The following is a 20,405-nucleotide window of genomic DNA, read 5'->3' on the forward strand; positions in this document are numbered from 1 at the left end:
CGAAAAGGGTTTGTGGTGCATTTGCTGGGATATAAAATTTTCCTGCCGAACAGTTGATTGAGGCGAAAAAAGTAAAATGTTTAAGAAAATGTGATCGAGTTTGGAACTCCTATAAGTGAAGCATTGTATTTTACAGATTTACATGTAGACTATTCATTGAAAAAAAGGGTGTTGACTTGGTGAAGTATACAAGAAAATGAGCAGGCGATGGGAGATTCTTCTACAACCTAATTGCTGTGGAAAATTTTCCTTTTCCTTCCTATAGTGGATTTGACTGTTTGCATATATTTTTACTAAAATGATAGGTGGTTCTTGAAATTTGATACCCATTGTGCAAACATCATATACAGCCAATTCATTCAAGTTCAAGTAAGAAATCATGTAATAGAATATTTTCCATTTCACTTAACAAGGAGACATCTAAAACAAAGGAGCACATGCAACTGCCAAGCAAGATGATTTGAGGGGAGGGAGGGGCTCAAAATTCTTGCAGCAGTAGAGCTGCAGAGGATTCAGACTAATACAATCCCTGAAGCTCTTGCCACTCCCACGCCGCCACCTCTTGCGGCACAACGCTCTGCGCCACCGGCATCGCCATCATCATGCCGTCAACAGCCCGCGGCCTCTCCGGCACGATGTTGTCGAGCTTCGAGTCTTTTCCGGTGAACGTTTGCACGACGGACTTGAAGTGCACCGCGTCAGTGTTAACGAACCGGGTCTCAACCACAACCACCTTAACACAAGTGTTCTGCTGCACTTTCTTGCTCATAATTTCTTCTCTTCCTCTCTAATTCTTGGCTCCTATTTGATATGTTCCAAAGAAATATATTTAGCCTTGGCTTATATATACGCACAGGGAAACTAAGGAGAAGAAGTTGGTCAATCTCGTGCAAACATTAATGAAAGAGAGACGACTAATCGGACGTCAAAGGAGAGGTATAATATGGCGTCCAAGTGATAGGTTTGAAATACAAGTCGCAAGTGGCATGTGCCCTATTTGTTGAGATGGGTGCGTTTTCATTGACTTTCCTCCAGCTTTTGAACGGGTAACGAATGAGACAGAAGCATTCCAAATGTTGGATGGACCATCTTGTTTGACAAGATTCACTGCATCCTAATTAGAGAAAGCTATTTATATATTGCTATCTTTTGAATTATTTATTAGGTCCTTTGCACTTATTTATCAAAAAAACGGCTTCAATGATTACTCAAATCTATGATGTTTATAGCATAACTCAAAAAGTCCATCTTCTTAATTTAGAGCTCGTTTAATTTGAGTTTAGAGAAAATTTCTAATCAAACATCTTTTTATTTATTCTATACCTAATCAATTTACTATTAATCAAGTTCGAGACTTAGCCTCAAAATCAAATAAATCCTTAGCTATTCATAAAACTTTTAAGTTTTAATTTCATAAAAAAAAGTTTTAAAAAAGAAAATTCAAAGTTTACCACGTCAACTCAACAAAGAGTTCCCTTCCTTTCTAGCTACATGAACCTTTTTTTTAATTTCCACATCAGATACCACTTTCATCCCCTTTATTATTTATTTGTTGGTGCAAAAAGATGCAAGATAATATCCTTAAGGTACTCTTCCAACCACAGAAAGGATGAGAGATGGATAAGACTTCTACGCATAGAGACTAATCAATGTATAGGCATTTAATTTAGTGAATGATCGACTGCGACATGATCAGAATGGTGTTTGACGATATATGGGTAATCCTTTGAATTCCCTACTCAGTGAGAACGCCTTGATTAAAATAATATTTGACTTGTATTTTATGAAAACAGTACGACCACGTGAGGTTACCAAACAAAAGAACGGGTTATATTTTCTGATTGCATGAACGGTAATTTATCACCTTAATTTCCCGCCGCTCTGCTTGAAAATTGTAACAAAAAAATATATAAAAATATCTGAAAAAATAATTAATAATTATATATATATATATATATATTTATTTATTTTTATTTTTTTTTAATCCAAGAGCTTATGCTGAGCGCATCTCCCTTTTATAAACTCCGCATAAGTAGAAGCTTCATGCACTGAAAGGCCTTTTTTTTTTCACTTTAGCTTTAGAACCTCTTAAATTATAATTCATGGCAAATGAGCAACCACATCATTTCTGCGGCTCTCGCGGATCCAACGACTCCTCTGATGGAAACAAAATGTGATGGGACTCAGGGATGTGGCTGGTAGTTAGTAATTAATGGCACAATTGTACTGTTTATGACGGTTGAGTCCATTATTTTATTTCAGCCCTTATAGGATAGACTGCTACCAAAACTTAGAAAGGCGTCATGAAAGCCGAAAGGGAAAAGACTCAAGGCTGTGGAGGAGAGCACACAGACAGACAAGCTTGAAGCTTTGCTTTTGACATGGGTCGCCCGATCTGAACTAAATCTTCCAATCAGGATAACATAAGAGAGCATATTCCATGATGGCATCATATATCCAATATCCATAAAAGAACCAGCTTGGATAATAGATGACTTGTATCATCACTAAATTAACCATACAGTTTGGACAAACTGCACCTGAATATTGTAATAATAATAGAATCTACCACTTCTCTCAAAAAAAGAAAGAAAAAAAAATAAAAAATCTATAACACGGCAACAGTTCTCAATAAAATGGTAGCTGCTACTCTTGTGCTCTCAAAAAATAAAATAAATACTACCATGGACAGTAGTTCCCATGAACTCGTTAACCAAATAGCTTTATCGCATCAAATATGAGGGAACATGTACAATGTGTTTGACAATTCAAGGCTGACCTTAATGATGAAACATGACAAGACACTACAGCAGGCACCTAGGTTTACATTGTCTAAGGCGAGTCCTAAGCAGTGAGGTGGTCGTTTCATTAAAAACAATCGAGAAAAGAATAGAAAATGGAAAAATTACACAGCAACAAAAATACTGAGGCACCAAATAAATAACACATAGGATGCCACAAAAAAGAATTGAAGAAAGGTACTATGCAGCAGCAGTTTCCGTGAGAGGCGGTGCCTCTGCAGGAATTGTTTCTTCTGAGGAAGGTGAAGCCTTGGTTCCCTCAGCATCAGCGGCATTGAGGCTGCTCGTAGGTTCCGTGGCTTGAGTAGTCTCTGCAGCTTGAGTGGTTTCTGCAGCTTGAGCGGTCTCTGCAGCTGGAGTGTTTGCTGGCTCTACTGCAGGAGGCGGTGCTTCCAGCATCAGTGGCTTATCCACCTGCTGCTCAGTTGTGCTCTGTGAGGTGGCAGTTGTGGCTTGTTGAGCATTTAGAGGAGGATTCTGTGCTGCAGCAGGAGGGAGCTGTGGCACACCGGCAGAAGCGAGAGGCTTCTTAATAGTAATCGGAGCTGCAGAAAGAGATGACATCCCTGGTGGAAGAATTTCTATAGGAGGCTTCTTTCCTGCTTCGCCCAAACTTGTGAGCTTTGGATCCTCGAGAGAGGCCAAAAATGCAGCAGCAGCATCGGTTTTTACAGATGGAGTGTGTTCTAACTCCTTCTGTAACATCTTGTTCCATGCCTGGACCAGATTCCTCAACGAAGGGCGACCATGGGCCTTAACAGATGAAATAAACTTGTCAGCACCCTTCTAGTTACAAAAATAGCTTGGATACAAGATGACAACATCAATCTCTTGAATTTTGTGGTAGCATTTCTGCATTGCCCAACTAAGATGGGGGAAGAAAAAGAGAAGAACCTGAAGGTAATAGTATAAGAGTATTCGGATATGCTGAAATATTCATGTTCAAGGAGAGTAAGATCTCTAATAAAATACTGATTAGATGGGAATTTTGCCAAGGGTCTCGTTGCAATCATGCTCCCCGACAAGCTAGGGGTAGCAAGAACTTAGGACTAATTTGCCAGAAAGGATTGAATTGATTAAGCTGATTTAGACATTACAATCCTGATGGTTTAGACACTCCACTGGAGACCACATGATCCGCTTGTGTGTAGGAGAAATCTCGTTCAGGTATAAGTAACTAAGAGCAAGAAACTGAAGCTCAAGTAATTAGAAAGACATCAGATCTTGATTCGAATCTTGTAATAAATAGAAATCAAGGGAAGAAAAGAATTCATTTGTAGGACAGCATATTGTGCACTTGGCAGGCATTTTGAGGTAATTAACATTGTTAAGGTAAGTCTACTACCTGAATATACTGAAAGATCTACCAATGAACTCAACCTTTAGGTACTGATATTTGAGTATGTGTCACCAGTAATCCAAAGTAAGACACTTACATGTGCATGCAAAACAGCCTCTGCAAGCATTCCAGTATCCTGCCATGCCTTCTCCATTAGCGCATTATCTCCCAAAACTGCAGCAGCAAATGCTGCCTCACGTCCATGACCAGCCACGATCAGATTGTTCACCAATCCCTGGAAGATGCATAAAAGCATTATGTATGTAACTAAGAAGGTCCAGCATAGATGAAATCTCGAGGCAAATCATCTGTTTTCAATCCCATGTGCTTACACTATGTGCTCTTGCACTCTCATAAGCAACAAGTGTTAAGGCATGATCCAAGTCAAGTAATTAAGAGATATTACAGTTAAGAGAGTTGCATACTTACATTGCACTTTCATAGTGTCATGAGGAAGTGGTTCACAGTTTAAAGCTTAAAATCTAGAAATCCTCCAGAAACTCTATGCAGAGATTAATGGATGATCTAGCATGAAAAGATAAGAGAAATGCTTACAGGCTACAGAAGTTCAGTTCAAAAGGGCTGCATTTTGCTGCATGAGAGAGAGAGAGAGAGAGAGAGAGAGAGAGAGGAAAAAACTATTCCAAGTATCCAGAAGTTTGACTTTGATATCCAGGTTTTACAGATAGGAAAAAAAAACACTATGTATCGTGCAAATTTTGTATATTAAAGACTTCACCCTACTGCAGTATCTGGTATCTCTTCTCCCTCCTTTGTCCCCTTCAGACAAGGAAAAGGAAATGGATGACTATTTATCTTGCTTTTGCATACTAGAGAACTTGTACCTATTGTGGTATTGGGTACTGCTCTCTAGCTTACTCCAACTCTAGGAGAGATAATGTAATTACATGAAGGCCAGATAGAGAAGTGTCTTCATTCTTCAGAATGGCGAGAAGAATCTTTGTGGTCAAGATGTCACTAAGTTTGACTATTAAAACCAGTTCCTCAAAATTGGTATAGTAGTTGTTAAACGAGTGGTGATTACTTCATATTTATATCAAACCTAGCCTAGGATAGAACAGCTTCTCCTTAATGACAGAAAATCTGAATGCAGAATTAGATTTGCAGGTTTTGCTAGCTTAATGTTATTGGGTAAAGTTAGCAAACATATGACTTACACTGTAAAAAATAGATAAAAATATCAAAAGTTACATACTGAAAGTCTAGTCAGCTCCCCATGATTTGCAAGTCGCAGAGCGAGCCCTCTCAGAGTTTGACCATGCAAAGCACCTTTCACAGATCCTGCAGCAGCTAATCTCTTGAGAACTTCGCGTGCAATATCAGCTTGTCCTGTAGCATCTGCAGCGTCTATAAGGTTGAAAAACTCTTTGACAAACTTCACTATTCCTTGCACAGCATCAACAAGATTTTCTTGCTTAGCAGCTGTTAAATTTAGAATCTCAGTTATATCTGCAGCTACATTTTCTTGACCAACATCCCGGCTATTGCTCATTGTTAACAAGCATTGAAGTGCTCTTTTCAAGTCATTGCTCTGCATGGCTAAGTCAAACTCTAACCTGAAAAACATCAGTGGAAACATAGATTCACAAAGTGTTGTTCACTATTAAATCCATTACTGCAGTTCATTTTCTTAAATCTGACTAAATTGAGAGCATGAAAGGACATTAGATATGTTCAATATCTTTATTCTCAACCTCTTGGATATTCCAGGTAAATGAAGAGCTTCAGTTGCATATCCCATTCCAAGCATGAACTGAGCCAAGTCATCATGATGCTCTCTGCCAAGCCTACTTGCCCTGCATAAGTTGGGTTAAACATGTAAACAACTTTCTGGTTTCTTCAAAAATTTATCCAGTTACAGAATGCTTTAAGGTATTACCATTTCACTGCACTGACTGCATCTCCATAAGCAGCAAGACACCGACATCGAATACCTGGATGGCTAAGGGACAAGGCATGCGCACTCATATACCTGAAGCCAAAAATCACCACTCTTATTCCCCAAAATAATAAATGGAAAGTTAGTTTCTAGTACAAGTTCATCTATAATGGTATTTGAGTTACTGTCGTCATTCTTGTGAATGTTCAGTAAATTATCTAACCGGTTCAACAAGAGCCAATGGAAACGAGAAGAAAATTGTTGGAAGCCAGAATTAACGAGGAGAAACCATAATTAACTGGAATTGTGAAGAAGCTAGAATAAGAGGATCACTACCAGAGAAAATATTAGCTAGTCATTTGAAGTTTTCAAAAATCTACAGATGCCTCTTAATAATCTCATAAGGAATATTTATACATCTTCCTTACTATTCAAACAGAAGTGTCATTTTTTACAGAATTCCTGGGTCTTAAAGAGGGAAATATGATAATTTGAAGAATGTAAAGCTAAATCTGATATCTTACGTCTTTTTGCGTATATAAATCCAAATTGTTATTGATGTCTCAGAATATATATAAATTGATAATTAACATGGTTCAAACATAAGATCAACATCTTGAAGTGTAAGAACTAATGTATGGAAGTAGTATCATTTATATACATGATTTTGTGTGTCCAGATGATGCGTGATGTTCTAGCTGTTGTGGACATACAACATAAGTTTCCTTTTAATTTTGCACACATCAATATAAGATGTGTTGTTGTTCATACCCAACCTGGGAAATGTAGAAAAAACTCAAAGGTTTCCTGAACAGATTAAGTTTCAAAAATTAATCAAAAGCCTGCTAGTTTGGGAAAGGTACCACCATATCATACTGCATGATGTATAGAGGAATGCTACAATAATTCCACTTAGACCCTATATATACTCTCTAAATTTTTTTTTGGTACACACAGATCCTTTAAACTATTAAAAATCTCTCAAATCCCCTTTATATTAGTTTTCTATTATCTTTACTATCCATAAATTGTCTTGCGACTCACATGCGATTAAATTTGTGAACTTTACACTCTTCTTTTTTAAGGGGAAATAGAAAAAGAAATGTTTATGTACCAAAATACCATTATTAGTAGAGGGGCTTTTCGTTAATGGCATTAGACGGGTCAAAGGTTTCTAATAGTTTAAGGTCTATGTGTAGCCAAAAATAGTTCATGGGAGGTGTACATGGAAATGGTAATAATTTAGGGGGGTCCAAATGGAATTATCCATTTTTAATTTTAAGAGCAATATAAACAGAAAATCCAGTACTGAAAAAAAAACACCATTGATCATGATCATTCAGCCTTCACAGGCTTCTATTTGGTAATGACAATGAGTACTGGTAACTTTTAAGAGCAAGATAAATCAAAATAAGGATTAAAGTTGAATCACACAACCTCATATTTAGATACTTCTATTCACACAATGAAATCATCAAAGGGAACAGGATAGTTCTAACGTTACAAGTTCAACTCTACACACTCGTGACTAGAAACATGAAATATTCTATCATTCCACCAATCTATCCAAACTACGTGCATCAATTAAAGGTCCTTAATTACTTCACTATTTCTGACCAAGGCAACCTTGAACTTGAACAAGAACACTATTCAAACATTGTTTACAAAACCTGATACCATGAGTGTTAGGTGAATGCCTCAGGCAAGAGCTGCTAGCAATAGGCCTTTGCATATCTCTCTCTCCTTTTTTTTTGCATCTCTAGATTGGCGAGGTATAAATAAGATTCTACCAAATTGACAGATCATAATGAGCTACAGATTTTTTACTTCGGCTAAGTTTACATACATATATCATTTGGAGTTCTTCAGAGTTAGTATTTCCATAGTTTCTTATTTCTTCATGTACACCTTGACCTCTGACTCTACCTATATACTTGCCTAGCATCTAGATGCTGTGGACCCTTTATAAACCCGAATTCCATTTACACTCATTTACTACCTCAGATTAAGATGCCAATGTTGAATTAGAACGTGCCAGTTGAGATTGATTACCTGTCAATGAGCCAAAGAACACCATCTCTGACACCTACCACAACAAGAGGTCCAATAGGACGTTTCTGTTCAGGAGGAAAGCGAGTCACAGCCACAGCTACCCCTCCTCCAGCAACAGCAACTTCATTATCCTTTCTCTCTTCCATCTCTTTCTGCTTAACTGTATCTTCCCCATCAACCTTTGACTGTTTCGGCAATGTTATGAATGGAGGTATAGAGGGGGCATGCTGAAAGGAGGCTAAACGCACAACCTGGAAAATTTTAAAAGCATAAATGTATAGATTTTAATTACACCAAATAATGGAGAAGGTGGTTAACAACTATATCTTCTTTATATTCAAATTACTAGTGAATTGGGATTGCTGAACATATATTGGAAACCAAATCCCCAAAAAAGTGATTACTAGCTTAAGGGTAACCAGAGAAAGGGAAGGGACATAATTGTTTTGGGCATAGTAAGAAGGACACAACTACACTGGATTTAAGAAAAATCTTACAAACATTAAATAGTGCCGAAGATCTGTATAGTCAATGATGGGAATTAAATTCTCATTTAATTTTTATCTTCGGATGTATGTTTATTTAAAAATTTTGATTTGATTTTAGAGTGTCCAATTTAGTTAAAACTCCTAAAAATCTCGGAGATTTAATTATTAGTTTGTTTTAAGATATGTTTGTAAGAATTTGATTGTTTTTTAAGTTAAAAGATTCCCATTTAGTTATCTATTATATTAGAAAAGATCTGAATGAGATCGATTTATGATTTGATGTAATCTCATCATCTCTATAAAAAAGATGAAAATTTGAGAAATAATCTTTTGTAGAAGATTTCATATTTATCCCTCTTCCCTTTTTCTCTATTTTGTAGTGAATTTCATGCTTCATTTATCCCTCATGATCTATGTGGGTTTAATTTTCTTTCCCCCACAACTTGGTAGATTATCTTTTTTCACGCTTCATTTGTCCCTTACGATTTATGTGAGTTTGATTTTCTTTCCCCCACGGCTTGATAGATTATCTTCTATTTTTTCTATGTATCTAGCCATGCTAGTATGAAAATGATACTCGGAGGCAGATAAAGAGATTTACATAAGCCCTAAACTTCCATCTCCTTTGATGAACCAAAAACTATAAGGATGGTATTGTGTAGAAACCACTAATGGGAGATAGTTTTGCTCATGCTGCATAACTCGCACTTTGACATCTTTATGCAGAAGAGTGGATCACCTTGCTCTTTTCTCCTTATGGGTGGATCTAGGTACCTCTTTATCTTTTCTATATCAATATGTTTATTCATCCCTAGGACATATCAATTTGGTATCAGAGCAAGTTCGGATCCAATGGATCCGATCACGAAGAAAATTAATTTTTCAAATATCAAAATCGAGTGTATAATAATCAAATTATCTTATGAAGAAAGTTCTGAAAATACAGAATATGAAGATAATGTCGAGACAAGATTTGAGCAACAAAAGTGAATAATGGGAATTAGGTTTTCATTTAATTTTATTTTCGGATGTATTTTATTTAAAAAATTTTATTTGACTTAAAAGTGTCCAACTTAATTAAAACTCCTAAAAATCTAGGAGATTTGATTGTTAATTTGTTTTAATAAAAGTTTGTTAAGATTTGATTATATTTTAAGTTAAAAGGATCCAATTTAGTTATATATTAGATTGGGAAAGATCTGTGTAAGATCAATTTATGATTTGATGTAATCTCATCATCTCTATATATAGAGGTGATGAAAAAGATAAAAATTTGAGAAATAATCTTTTATGGAGGATTTCACATTTATCCCTTTCCCCCTTCTCCTCCGTCTTCTTTTACTTTCTTCTTCTCTTTTTTGTGATGGATTCCACGCTTTATTTGTCCCCCACAATCTATGTAGGTCTAATTTTCTTTCCCCCACAACTTCATGGATTATCTTCTATCTTTTATATGTATCTAGCCATCCTAGTATAAAAATAGTATTTGGAGGCAGATAAAGGGATTCACATAGGTCCTATCTTTTCTCCCTGGAGGTGGATCTAAATATCTCCTTATATTTTTCGTATCGGCATATTTCTTCATCCCTAGACGACATAAGTCAAAACCCCAAATTGTTGAGACTGCTATAGTTCGCTGAGCCCATCCCTAACTCTGTCTAAGATTGTTTCCTGATTTTATAGTTTTCCACTTCAGCAAAATTTTCATATGTCAAAATCATGACTGGACACCTTTTGCATCCCTAAATACATTGAGTATGCAGATATTATATAATAGTACATTTTCATCATATATGCACATGAACAATGATCATAACAATGGATAAGAGACAATTCTTCAAGAAACAAGGTGTGCTTATGCTAATACAAAATGAAAATACACTCATAACATTGAATGATGACCCAAAAAATAGGAACAGATATTCAATAATGATACCTGCAGCATTGGAGGCCTTAATGAGATTCTTTCACTTGTGGCCACCTGTGGGTTATCAACTGTAATAAGTGCCAATTCCCCATGCTCAGAGACTGCCCTACTTTGAGCTTCTCTCATTTTCATTTCTTCCTTTCTCCTCCTTGTTTCAATATCAATAGGTGCAACTCCAGCATCCACAAAAACACACCTAACAAAGTGTTATGATTAGCAAATGTAAAGGTATGAATACAGATGACCTGCAAAATAGATACCTTAATTGCAAATTCTAGTTAAATCATTGAAGCCTCCATGCTTCTAAACATCTTTAGCTTATCTACAAGGTGAAGGTGATGAAAAAGTAACTTAAATTATTTCAATTATGAAGCGCATTTTATTGTTTCCTAGAGGGTTAACTTCATTTGCAGAGAAGGAAACTATCAAGTCATGTGAGAAGAAAAGTCTGTTCTTCTTCTTCTTCATCCTTCCTTATCTACTTTATTCTTAATACATAACTCCTCTCGTCAGTCACCGTTTTTTCACTGTCTTATCTCAGGATTTTACATCTAAAATAACTTAGTCACTTAACTAATCTTCAATTTGAAGGAGATCCTATTGTACATATAGTGAGACTTCCAATCCCTGATTTTACACTTGTTTTGCTTTTGTTACTTGATTTATTTCTTTCCTAATCTGAAGTTCTGAACATTATATAGATTATTGTACTGTACATATATGCAACCATGCTTTAGCATGTCTCTTACAAAGATAGTTTTATACTTCTATGATATTCCATCACCCCAAGGTAGAAGGGGAACACAAAATTATCATGTCTACATTCACCGTGGGCAAAAAAGAAATACTGCAATTGAATTCATGAAGCAATTTGTACTCTATAAAATCATAACACATTTGGAGAAATATTTTGCATCTTACTCGATGGTAGTTGGTGTAGCGACAAACAACTGCCTGCGATGCCAAACTGCACCCGTAGCAAAGGGAATGGAAACATCTCCAAGATACCTATATTGAGGGCGCAAGGAAGAAATGACGATGTACTGATGGTAAGCAAAAGCACAATACTCAACAGTTTGGTCCCATGCAGTCCACTCTGGTTGAGCAAGAAGGCCACTTACAGGTTGATAGCTTTCCCAACTGCAATGATGAAATATTACTTAACATAGAGGTCAAAATAAGAGCTCGAACAACTTGTGCAAAAGATCAATATGTTGGATCTTAATATCCGACACTTATAGTAGCATCAACTTAAACAGGAATCACTAAGTACAAGATAAGTGAAACTTTAACACTATGCACTAGGAGTATGAATTCATGTTTCGAGCGATACAAATTATGGATCTGCACTAGGAGTTACCAGAGGATGTAACAAATTAAGAAACAGAAGACAGTTGGGACTAATGAGGTCAACTTCCAATTATTGAACTCATAAATCTTGTACAGACTACATAAAGTTCGTGTATTTACTTGATGGTTCAATAAGTTGCTTTAATACCCAAAACAAAAGTACAGCAAGTACAGCAAGATTCATTCTCTGATACCTGTATAACTGGAAATTTTGAGGTGCTGCCTCAGAAGTGGAAGATTTATTGGAGGAAAAAGGATCATCAGAAGCAGCAAAAGATGAAAGAGCTCCACTACTACCAAAGCCAGATAATGGCATTGTATTAATTGATGATATAGCTGTTGCAGCCACAGGGTTAATCCTCCGTGATGTCCGGTATGCAACACCTAATAATGCACCTCCATGCAAGCCAATAACCTTCCAGAAAAAGTGGTTGCAATAACTTAGAGTATAACCAAGCATTTTGAGGTTCTTTTAAAAATAATTCGCCGAGGGAAAATCTCCACAATTTTACATTTCAGGTGTTAATCAAAGCAGTACAAAAGACAGATGAATTACTATGGCAACATACAAATTAAAACACGTAGAGCAAAGCCATATTGAGATGTTACAAATTGAAGGATGGAACTATAAAATGAAGTGAAATCAAAATTGAGACATCATGTTTGCAAATCAATCAATATAGCTTACAAGCATGTAACAGTTGTGTATCAATGTTACTTTTAATCTAAAATAAAGGATATATTATAAAATCAGTAAGCAAGGCATAATTACTTACTGGTTCGCTACGCCCATCAATTGACCTCTGCAAAACATGTGAAGTCCCATCATCCAGTAAGATCCGCACTTGTACGGTTGCCGAAGCTGCACTAGCAGCAGCAGCTGCTGCTGCTTGAGCTGCCGCAGCAGCTGCTTCTTTTGCTTTCTTCGATGAACCACCTTTCACAACAAGTGATACTCTCGGAGGCAAAGAAGTCTCTACCAAAGCATATCGGTCACGACATGTGTCCCAGGCAAAAAGCCTCCCAGTGCCTGAATCAACAACTGACCAATCATTGGCCCTGTAAACTGCAAAAGAAGGAATGTCGGGCCATACGACTGCAACATACCTGCGAGAGAAAGCAGATAAATGACGGGAAATAATTAGATCCTATTCCAACCTCTTAAATATCTAGTTTACATTCTTAATAACAAAAATTCCAAAATGGGTTAAAGGACAAGGCTCCACATAATTAAAATAAAAAATGAGTTGGAACAACAGGTTGAATAAAGTATCCTATAAGCCTGCAGCATGTGATCATACAACTTAGTATCTGAACATTAAAGAATATGGATGAGCAATCAGTTCGACAATTCATCTTTAGATGGTCAACTTCTACGGAAGCAAAAACTTATAACTGTATATTTCATTGCACCTCCAAGGTCATGTGTGTGTTGAAGCCTCATGATTGTTTGGCCTGCATCATTACTAAAGCTTCCTAAAAAAGGTAAAGCACAAAAAAGTGTTGTTGGATTACCATATTTACAAACAAAATTTGATATGTGAATATGAACCAAGAAGAATGAAAATATCTTCACAAGAACTAATGTATCACCATCTACTGATATACACAACTATATAGTTACGCCCATAATGGACCGTGTAAAACAATAGGTCCTAAGTTATTAACATATTGTAAAAGAGCAGATAATTGCAAGTCTTCAATAACAAGCAACAGGATGAAATCAGTCCAAATTTGTCCCCTTGTAATCTCATGTTATGTGAGTTACAGTAGCATGCTAATATATAACTTACTTTCCAGAACTGCTAACAGATAGCATGGAATATGAATCATGTGGTGCAGGTGTACTGATGTGCTTCTTTGTCTGCTTTACAACTAGTAGTTCTGTCGACTCTGTCCTTGTTCTTCCTGTTTCAGATATGGCACCAGTACTCCCAAGTGATGGATTTGCTGTGGTTGACAATTGAAAATTGAGTAACTTAAGTTCCCTTTCAACGATATATACAGCAGAGTGTTCCCTGCTTCCTGCTGGTGTAGGTAGAGGAGCCACTGCTGGAAGTGCCCTAGGATCAAACTCGCTTAAAATAATCCCAATATTGGTTCCGGTGGCAACAAGATGTGGTTGTAATGGATGTGCGACCATGCAATAAACCTAGATTAAAACCCAATATTTAACAAAGGTGCCATACTTTAGGAAAAAAACAAAAGAGTATGCCAGCTCCATTAGATAATGAATAAGAACAAGCATCTCTTCCTAAAGGAAAAGAAAGTTTTAAGATTCCCGGAGAAGTTCCATTTTTTAAGATATCCTTAAACAGAAGCGTGAAAATTATGCACAATTAAAAAATGTATGCACAATCTTCTGGTATACAAAACCAACAAAATTAGTTTAAGATCCATAATGCATTATAGATTCAAGAGTATTTTAAGCCTCATATAAATGTCTGCAAAACTCTTAGTTTAAATCCATGCCATATGCATTAAATTTAAATTCATGGCATATGATACAAAATTGATAGGTAGAAACATTCTCTGGAAATAGTACATTCACTTCGTTAACGGCAGCACAAAACCAAAAGTATAACTTTCAGTAATCTCCAATTTGTTTTAGCAAAAGAAAATTTTGGCTTAGGAGATAGCCCAAACTAGACTTATTAAGAAGCAATAGTTTTCCCCTCCTTGCACACACGCGCGCACAGAGAGAGAGAGAGAGAGAGAGAGAGAGAGAGAGAGAGAGTTGGCAGATTTGATCCTTCATATGGGATATGCAGTCAATGTACTAAGCAAATGGAGAGTGAAAAGAATAATATATACCTTATGTTCACGGTTCTGAGTTTTGACTTTGGTTTAGGTTGGTTTTGTTTTTTATCCCAGAAGTAAATGGAAAGTTTGGGCTGAAAAGGATCTTTTTCAGCCTATAATGGTCCGAAACCAAGGCTAAAATTAGAGATCTTACTGTTTCACTCCTAAATAATGAGTTTCGGCCTTAGTTCTCATATGTTTCAGTCAGTACTTCTCATCTAAGTGAAAGTTTGCTCATCTTTTAATATTTATGTGCATCAGTCAGATCACCTAGGTCCAGCGAAAAGTTTATCAACAACTATATCTTGAATAAAGAATCGACAAAATTACATCATTTCCAACCATAAAACACAAATTGAAAACATACCCTGAGTTTCTTGTTAGGTGCAAGAACTTGTGGAGGAACAAGTGATGATAATTCACATAGAGGTCTGGTTAAAGCAGAATATGTCGGATGTTCAATAGCCCTGTCATAGAACCAAAAGAAATTATTACAAGTCAGGATATCCCAGACCACAATAAAAGTATTACATATATTTGTACTTTATGTGGAGAATCTGGAACATAAAAGAAGATACTGTACCATATATGGGAATCCTTAACACAAGTAAGGATATCAAGGTTTGGAGCCCGAGGATGACACCAAGATGTCACACTATGACAAGCAAGTTTAGATACTGGTTTAATTCGTCTTATTTCCTACAAAAAAAAATGATAATGATGTCTAGAACCCCACAAAAGGAAAGTAACAAGCAATTACATAAAACAAAGAAATATACAATACCTTGAATGTCATAGTGTCCCAGATAGCTAAAGTTTTATCAGCACCTATAGTAATGAGTTGTGGAGCAGTTCCCATCACCCTTGAAAGTTCAACAGCGACAACACCTCCATCGTGAGCCTAGAGAGAAGTTGCCAAAGAAGAAGAATATGAATTTCATCAGACTGCATCTATAATGTATTGGCATGATGCAGACACTAGATGCACATATATGTTGCAAAAGGATGCCAAGATCATGATAAGGAATAAATGACGCATCACTTAAAGTAAGAAAACATTCCAGTGCAAAACATTAAATCAAAAAAGAAAAGAAAAAAAAGGACATAAAACAGTAATGCTGAGGAAAGAAAAACCTAGGTGCAATTTACATTACAATTGAATGAGGAAACAAAAGTTCGAAAGTTCAGCCACCTTCCAACTCAGCTTCGGCACAAGTTCACGTGAGTCATGAATGTGGTCAGCGCTCCAAATTATCAGCAGACCATCACTACCACCAGAAATTAAGAGTGCCTGAAGTCACAACCAATGATACAAATCCCATATTAACCCAGAAATAAACCTAATAGGCATAGAAGACATATGCTATAATTAATCTAATGAAAATTACATAGCCGGAATTGTAGGGGGGTGATGAATGTGGCACTCTTACAGCAAATAACTTCAGAGGGCTATATTTTAGAAGCTCCATATCAAATTAAGCATATGCTTTTACCAAAAGAATAGGTTATATGCACACAAAGACACAAGATACAACGTATTTCAAAATAAGGTCCACTGCAGTACTAAAAATATGGTGCATTGCTGATTTCAAAGAAAAGAGAACGAAAACAGATTTCTGTAACAATTTCATTCATAAAACTCAATTCACATATCAAAGTCAAAAATATACAACAACAACAAAACCTATAGTTCCAGCTATTAGGGCTCCAGCTAATCAATGTCAAAAATATGATTGTCCTACATTTTCCTTGTTTATTCCAAACTATAGGAATTTGGAACCGTACAGAGATATTCATAATAACAAGATAAGAATGACCCTGTTTTTTTGGGTATATTGTGCCATATTAAATAAGAGAGACCCTCAAGTCGAGATGGTGGCCATGACTATACCCCCACATTGTGTACAATGTGGCTAAGATTCAACCACTTAGTTCTCTAACTGCAATATGCTCATTAGAGGGATTAAATGTTATATCAGAAAATTGTGGAAATGTCCACTTTTCCAGTCTGAAATATCAGGACATGGACAAGTTAAAGTAAGTAGTTTAACTGGATATACCCTTTTAACTTTCCCATTTCTTACAAATTCGGATCAAAGTTTGATACTCTCATCATGTGAAACAAAACAAGAAGTATTTGATGAAAAATTAATCTAAATTAATATATAAGTACCATAACACCTGATCTCCTTAAGGATTTGATCAGATTATATCTCAATAGACATTGCAAAATACAACTATGGCATCAAGTATCACACAATATAAGGAAAATCTTATGCATGTTATATATCTATAATGAAAAAATATGGAGAAGATTAGCCATAGCTATCCTATCAAAGATATAAGACAACCATATCTTAATATATGATGTAGCAGCACATATAAGTAGAGAAGAATTACAAATCATGTTGAATAACTTCCTGTTTGTGGTTCAATGAGTAAATGAGAAAAAAGTTACCTCACCACTAGATGCTATGAATGTCATCAAGGTAGATATTGACCCTTTATGACCACCAGTATACCTTCGAACAAGCTGCAAAGAACGACTCCAGCTGTCATCTAAAAATTTCCAATAGGCATTACAAAGAGACAAAAGGGAAGTAGCCAAAACCTTCCATGTTATCATTGAAAGAACTCTTATTACACCATCCGAACCACCAAAGGCAACAAGAGGGCCATCACCAGCAGCAGATTTAGAGAGGAATTCCATACTGCAACAGCAGTACAAGGTTGAGTATACATAGTGAACCACATAGACCAATACTAAAGCAGGATTCAAAAGTCAATTGTTAAAACAAGGAAAAATTGGCATGGGGTGGCACATATGGTGCCAATATGGTTTCAGCTGGCACTAGCAGAAACCTTAGTCTGGACCTAAAATATAATAAACCATTCATTCTTCAATTATTTCAGGTAGGGAATGCTGGGAAATGTCAATCTACTATCCAGAAGAGTGAGGAAAATTTGCCAAAATATTAAGTTCAAATTAGATAAAGATTCCCTTTTGAAGCCCAAATTGAAAAAAAAGAGGAGAAGATTATCTGAAAATTATGAAATTGGTGAGCAAAGGGAAGATCATGTAAACCGACCCTTTTCTGGTTCACCTCACTAAATTATCCTAATTTTCTTTTTCTTAAGCCCAAAATGGGAGTATGAGAAAGTTAGGGAAACTCTGCAAAATTGGTAATAAATTGTAGGAAGATCATATCAATCTACCTATCAATCATTCATATGGAAGAGCAATGCAAATTTCATATTCAAATTTTGAGTAAATTTGAAAGATTGGAATTTAATGATAAACAAAATGAAACAAAAATTTATTGCAATGATTGAATAGTAACAGTGACGGTAGTTTTTACATCATCTAGGGAATACAAGTTACAAGAACTTATAAGATAAGCAGAAAGAAAAAATCAAAGGTTACATACCAAAGAAGAGACTTGTTGTCAAGCTCCTGCTTAGGAACATCTCGTCCCCGCATGGTGACCAAGTCTAGAAATATCGCTTTGTTTTCACAACAAATGACAAGAAAATGCCTTCCTCTAGTGGATGGGGCAGGGGAACTAAAAGCAGAAGAATTTTGATTGACTGCAGCTGGCGCCTCTGCAGCTGCAGCACGATTGCGCCAATGTTGCCAGAAACGAACATCATCATCATAGAAGCTAACCTGCTTTACACTTAAAAAGAAAAAAAAATTGACCCATTTTTGGGCTCGGTAAGGCTGCCAAATCCAGTATAATTGACATCAAAAGATTACAAATTCTTCAAACTATTTACCTTCCTCCTTTGATGGCCTCTGTGGGTTTTCCTCTGAGATCTGTAAGACATGCAGGCACAAAATCAGGGAAAAAAAGGCCCATCTATCTTAATTCAGAAAGTCAAAATAGAATAGAAGTAGCCCAATACAACAGTGGGAAGAACCATATGAAGGAGCAAGGTCATAACATCATATTTCAAGAGCTGGCTTGATATCTCAACGCAATAACAGCGAGGCAAAAAAATATGATTTCATCACGAAACCATAACCCCAATTACGCTATCCTTTCACAACACCCTATGTAACAGGTTGACTGCACTGTAGTACAATTAGCCAACATACTGCAGTGTGATCATAGATGTAACTTGTTTCTTCTCTCTCTTGTCAGATGAAGAATTCCAAACCTTCCATTTGATTATAACTCATGAACTCATGCACCGCTGCTTCAATGGTGGCCTTGCAAGGTCCTGACAAGCATTCCCTGAAGAAGGCCTCAAATCCTAAAGAACATTGTTACCATTGCTTGACAAATGGGAATGTCATGGAGGCTCGGTTTCATCACTTCACCAATGAGCTCAGTCAAGCAAGGCCACCAATAGTATGAATGGCAAGAACCTCAACAGGATGATCATCATTTTCAACAACGCCTAGGCCCAAGGAAATGGCAACATAGGGTTCCGTTGATATTAGGGTCAGCTATGGCAGCAGATATGACACACAATGGAGCCCAGTACAACAAATCTAGTGGCAAGTGCTGCAATGGAGGCTATCGAGGGGGTATGATAGTCCTAAACAGCTTACTTGTCTCTATCTCTAGATAGGGTAGGGTTTGTTTTCTCTTTTTGTTTCGAAATGAAATTGAGCCTTAAGACTTTTACTCAAAGAGAAGAGGGGGTGCGATAGTGCATCTTCCCACCTTAAGGGTTAGTAGGCAATTAGAGAGACATCGAGGTACCGAGTTGACTTCAACATAGTGATTTGAATTTTGAAGGCAGTGTAGTAATTATCCTTATTCAGGGCACCTATGTTTTTGCTTAAATTATGAGTGTATTAGATGTGAGGGATCTTTGCTTCGTTTTGGTTTCTATGTTGTTGCAGAGAGGAAACAAATGGCATTTCTCGAAATTACGAAAGAAACAAGATGATTAAATCACCATATATCTCAGACCAAATATATACTTCCTTTACGATACTTCTGACGAAATTGACGCATGTAATAAGCCAACAATTACAAGAAACTGGCGATAGCACAGTTCTTACATTCAAATTTCAGAAACAGGCAGAAAAGATAAATTTCTTAAAATACAACAACCAAATATAGTCAAATCTGTACCGGATTCTCCTTCGGCGAGCTTCTCTAGCTTCGCTCCGACCAACCGCCTCTCATCAACACCGCCCGCTTTCAGCTCATATATCACCTAACGAATTCGAACACCCAAAATAGATCAATATATAAAACAACATATAACAAACAACGAAAGATCGAGCGAATCTTGGAGAAACCGGGACCTGGCGGTGCTCCCAATTCCACACGGAGACGTGATCGGAGTCGTCGGCGGCGACGAGCCATGGATGCGTGGGGTGGATCTGGAGCTTGACAATCTTGCCGCTCGTAGGGCGAAATGCTCTCAATCGAAGCATCTCTTCCCCTCGTTTACTTCCTTACCTCACCGATCTCTCCAAGAAGAAGAAGAAGACTAGCGAAGAGCGTGATGGAGATCAGATAGGGGAGATAGATGCGAGGATCTTGGATCTCTGAACGAAGGAAGATCGAAGCAAGCCCTCCATTAATGGAAGTCCGAAGGAGATCTGAAGAAGAAAAAGAGAAGTAAAGGGAGAAAGCTTACCGAAATCCAAAGGCGAGGTCGGTGAGCTCGAATTCCAGATCTCTTAATGGGCTGCGGCTAATTTTAGAAGGTTAGCCCACCAAACAAAAGCCCAGGGTGATTAAAATAGAGGGTTTTACGCAAAAATTCCCTTCTAAATTAC

General features: G+C 36.8%; 1 protein-coding gene across 1 annotated transcript; it reads right to left on the reverse strand.

The window, feature by feature from the left end:
* Nucleotides 1-2,695: 2,695 nt before the first annotated feature.
* On the reverse strand, nucleotides 2,696-20,330 carry LOC140786356 (uncharacterized). The gene is made up of 22 exons (XM_073134720.1): nucleotides 20,264-20,330; nucleotides 19,926-20,171; nucleotides 19,750-19,834; nucleotides 18,437-18,476; nucleotides 18,088-18,336; nucleotides 17,271-17,370; nucleotides 17,118-17,192; nucleotides 15,852-15,950; nucleotides 15,444-15,560; nucleotides 15,243-15,358; nucleotides 15,027-15,126; nucleotides 13,651-14,009; nucleotides 12,634-12,964; nucleotides 12,052-12,272; nucleotides 11,429-11,647; nucleotides 10,517-10,703; nucleotides 8,093-8,343; nucleotides 6,041-6,133; nucleotides 5,856-5,957; nucleotides 5,357-5,717; nucleotides 4,238-4,375; nucleotides 2,696-3,554 (listed from the first exon to the last, which is right to left on the reverse strand). Exons 2-22 carry the CDS (start codon nucleotides 20,055-20,057, stop codon nucleotides 2,982-2,984), a joined length of 3,948 nt encoding a protein of 1,315 aa, XP_072990821.1. The 5' UTR covers nucleotides 20,058-20,171; nucleotides 20,264-20,330; the 3' UTR covers nucleotides 2,696-2,981.
* Between the last annotated feature and the right edge of the window lie 75 nt (nucleotides 20,331-20,405).

The sequence above is a fragment of the Typha latifolia genome, chromosome 4, assembly GCF_019914945.1.
Source record: "Typha latifolia isolate L0001 chromosome 4, TyphaL0001v2, whole genome shotgun sequence".
In the NCBI taxonomy this organism is placed as follows: Eukaryota; Viridiplantae; Streptophyta; class Magnoliopsida; order Poales; family Typhaceae; genus Typha; species Typha latifolia.

Coding starts and splice junctions, on each gene's coding strand:
- LOC140786356 (XM_073134720.1), bottom strand. CDS start 20,057: ATGCTTCGATTGAGAGCATTTCGCCCTACGAGCGGCAAGATTGTCAAG. Junction 10,704..11,428: donor GCTACACCAACTACCATCGA/GTAAGATGCAAA, acceptor ACACTTTGTTAG/GTGTGTTTTTGTGGATGCTG. Junction 5,718..5,855: donor TTACCTGGAATATCCAAGAG/GTTGAGAATAAA, acceptor GATGTTTTTCAG/GTTAGAGTTTGACTTAGCCA.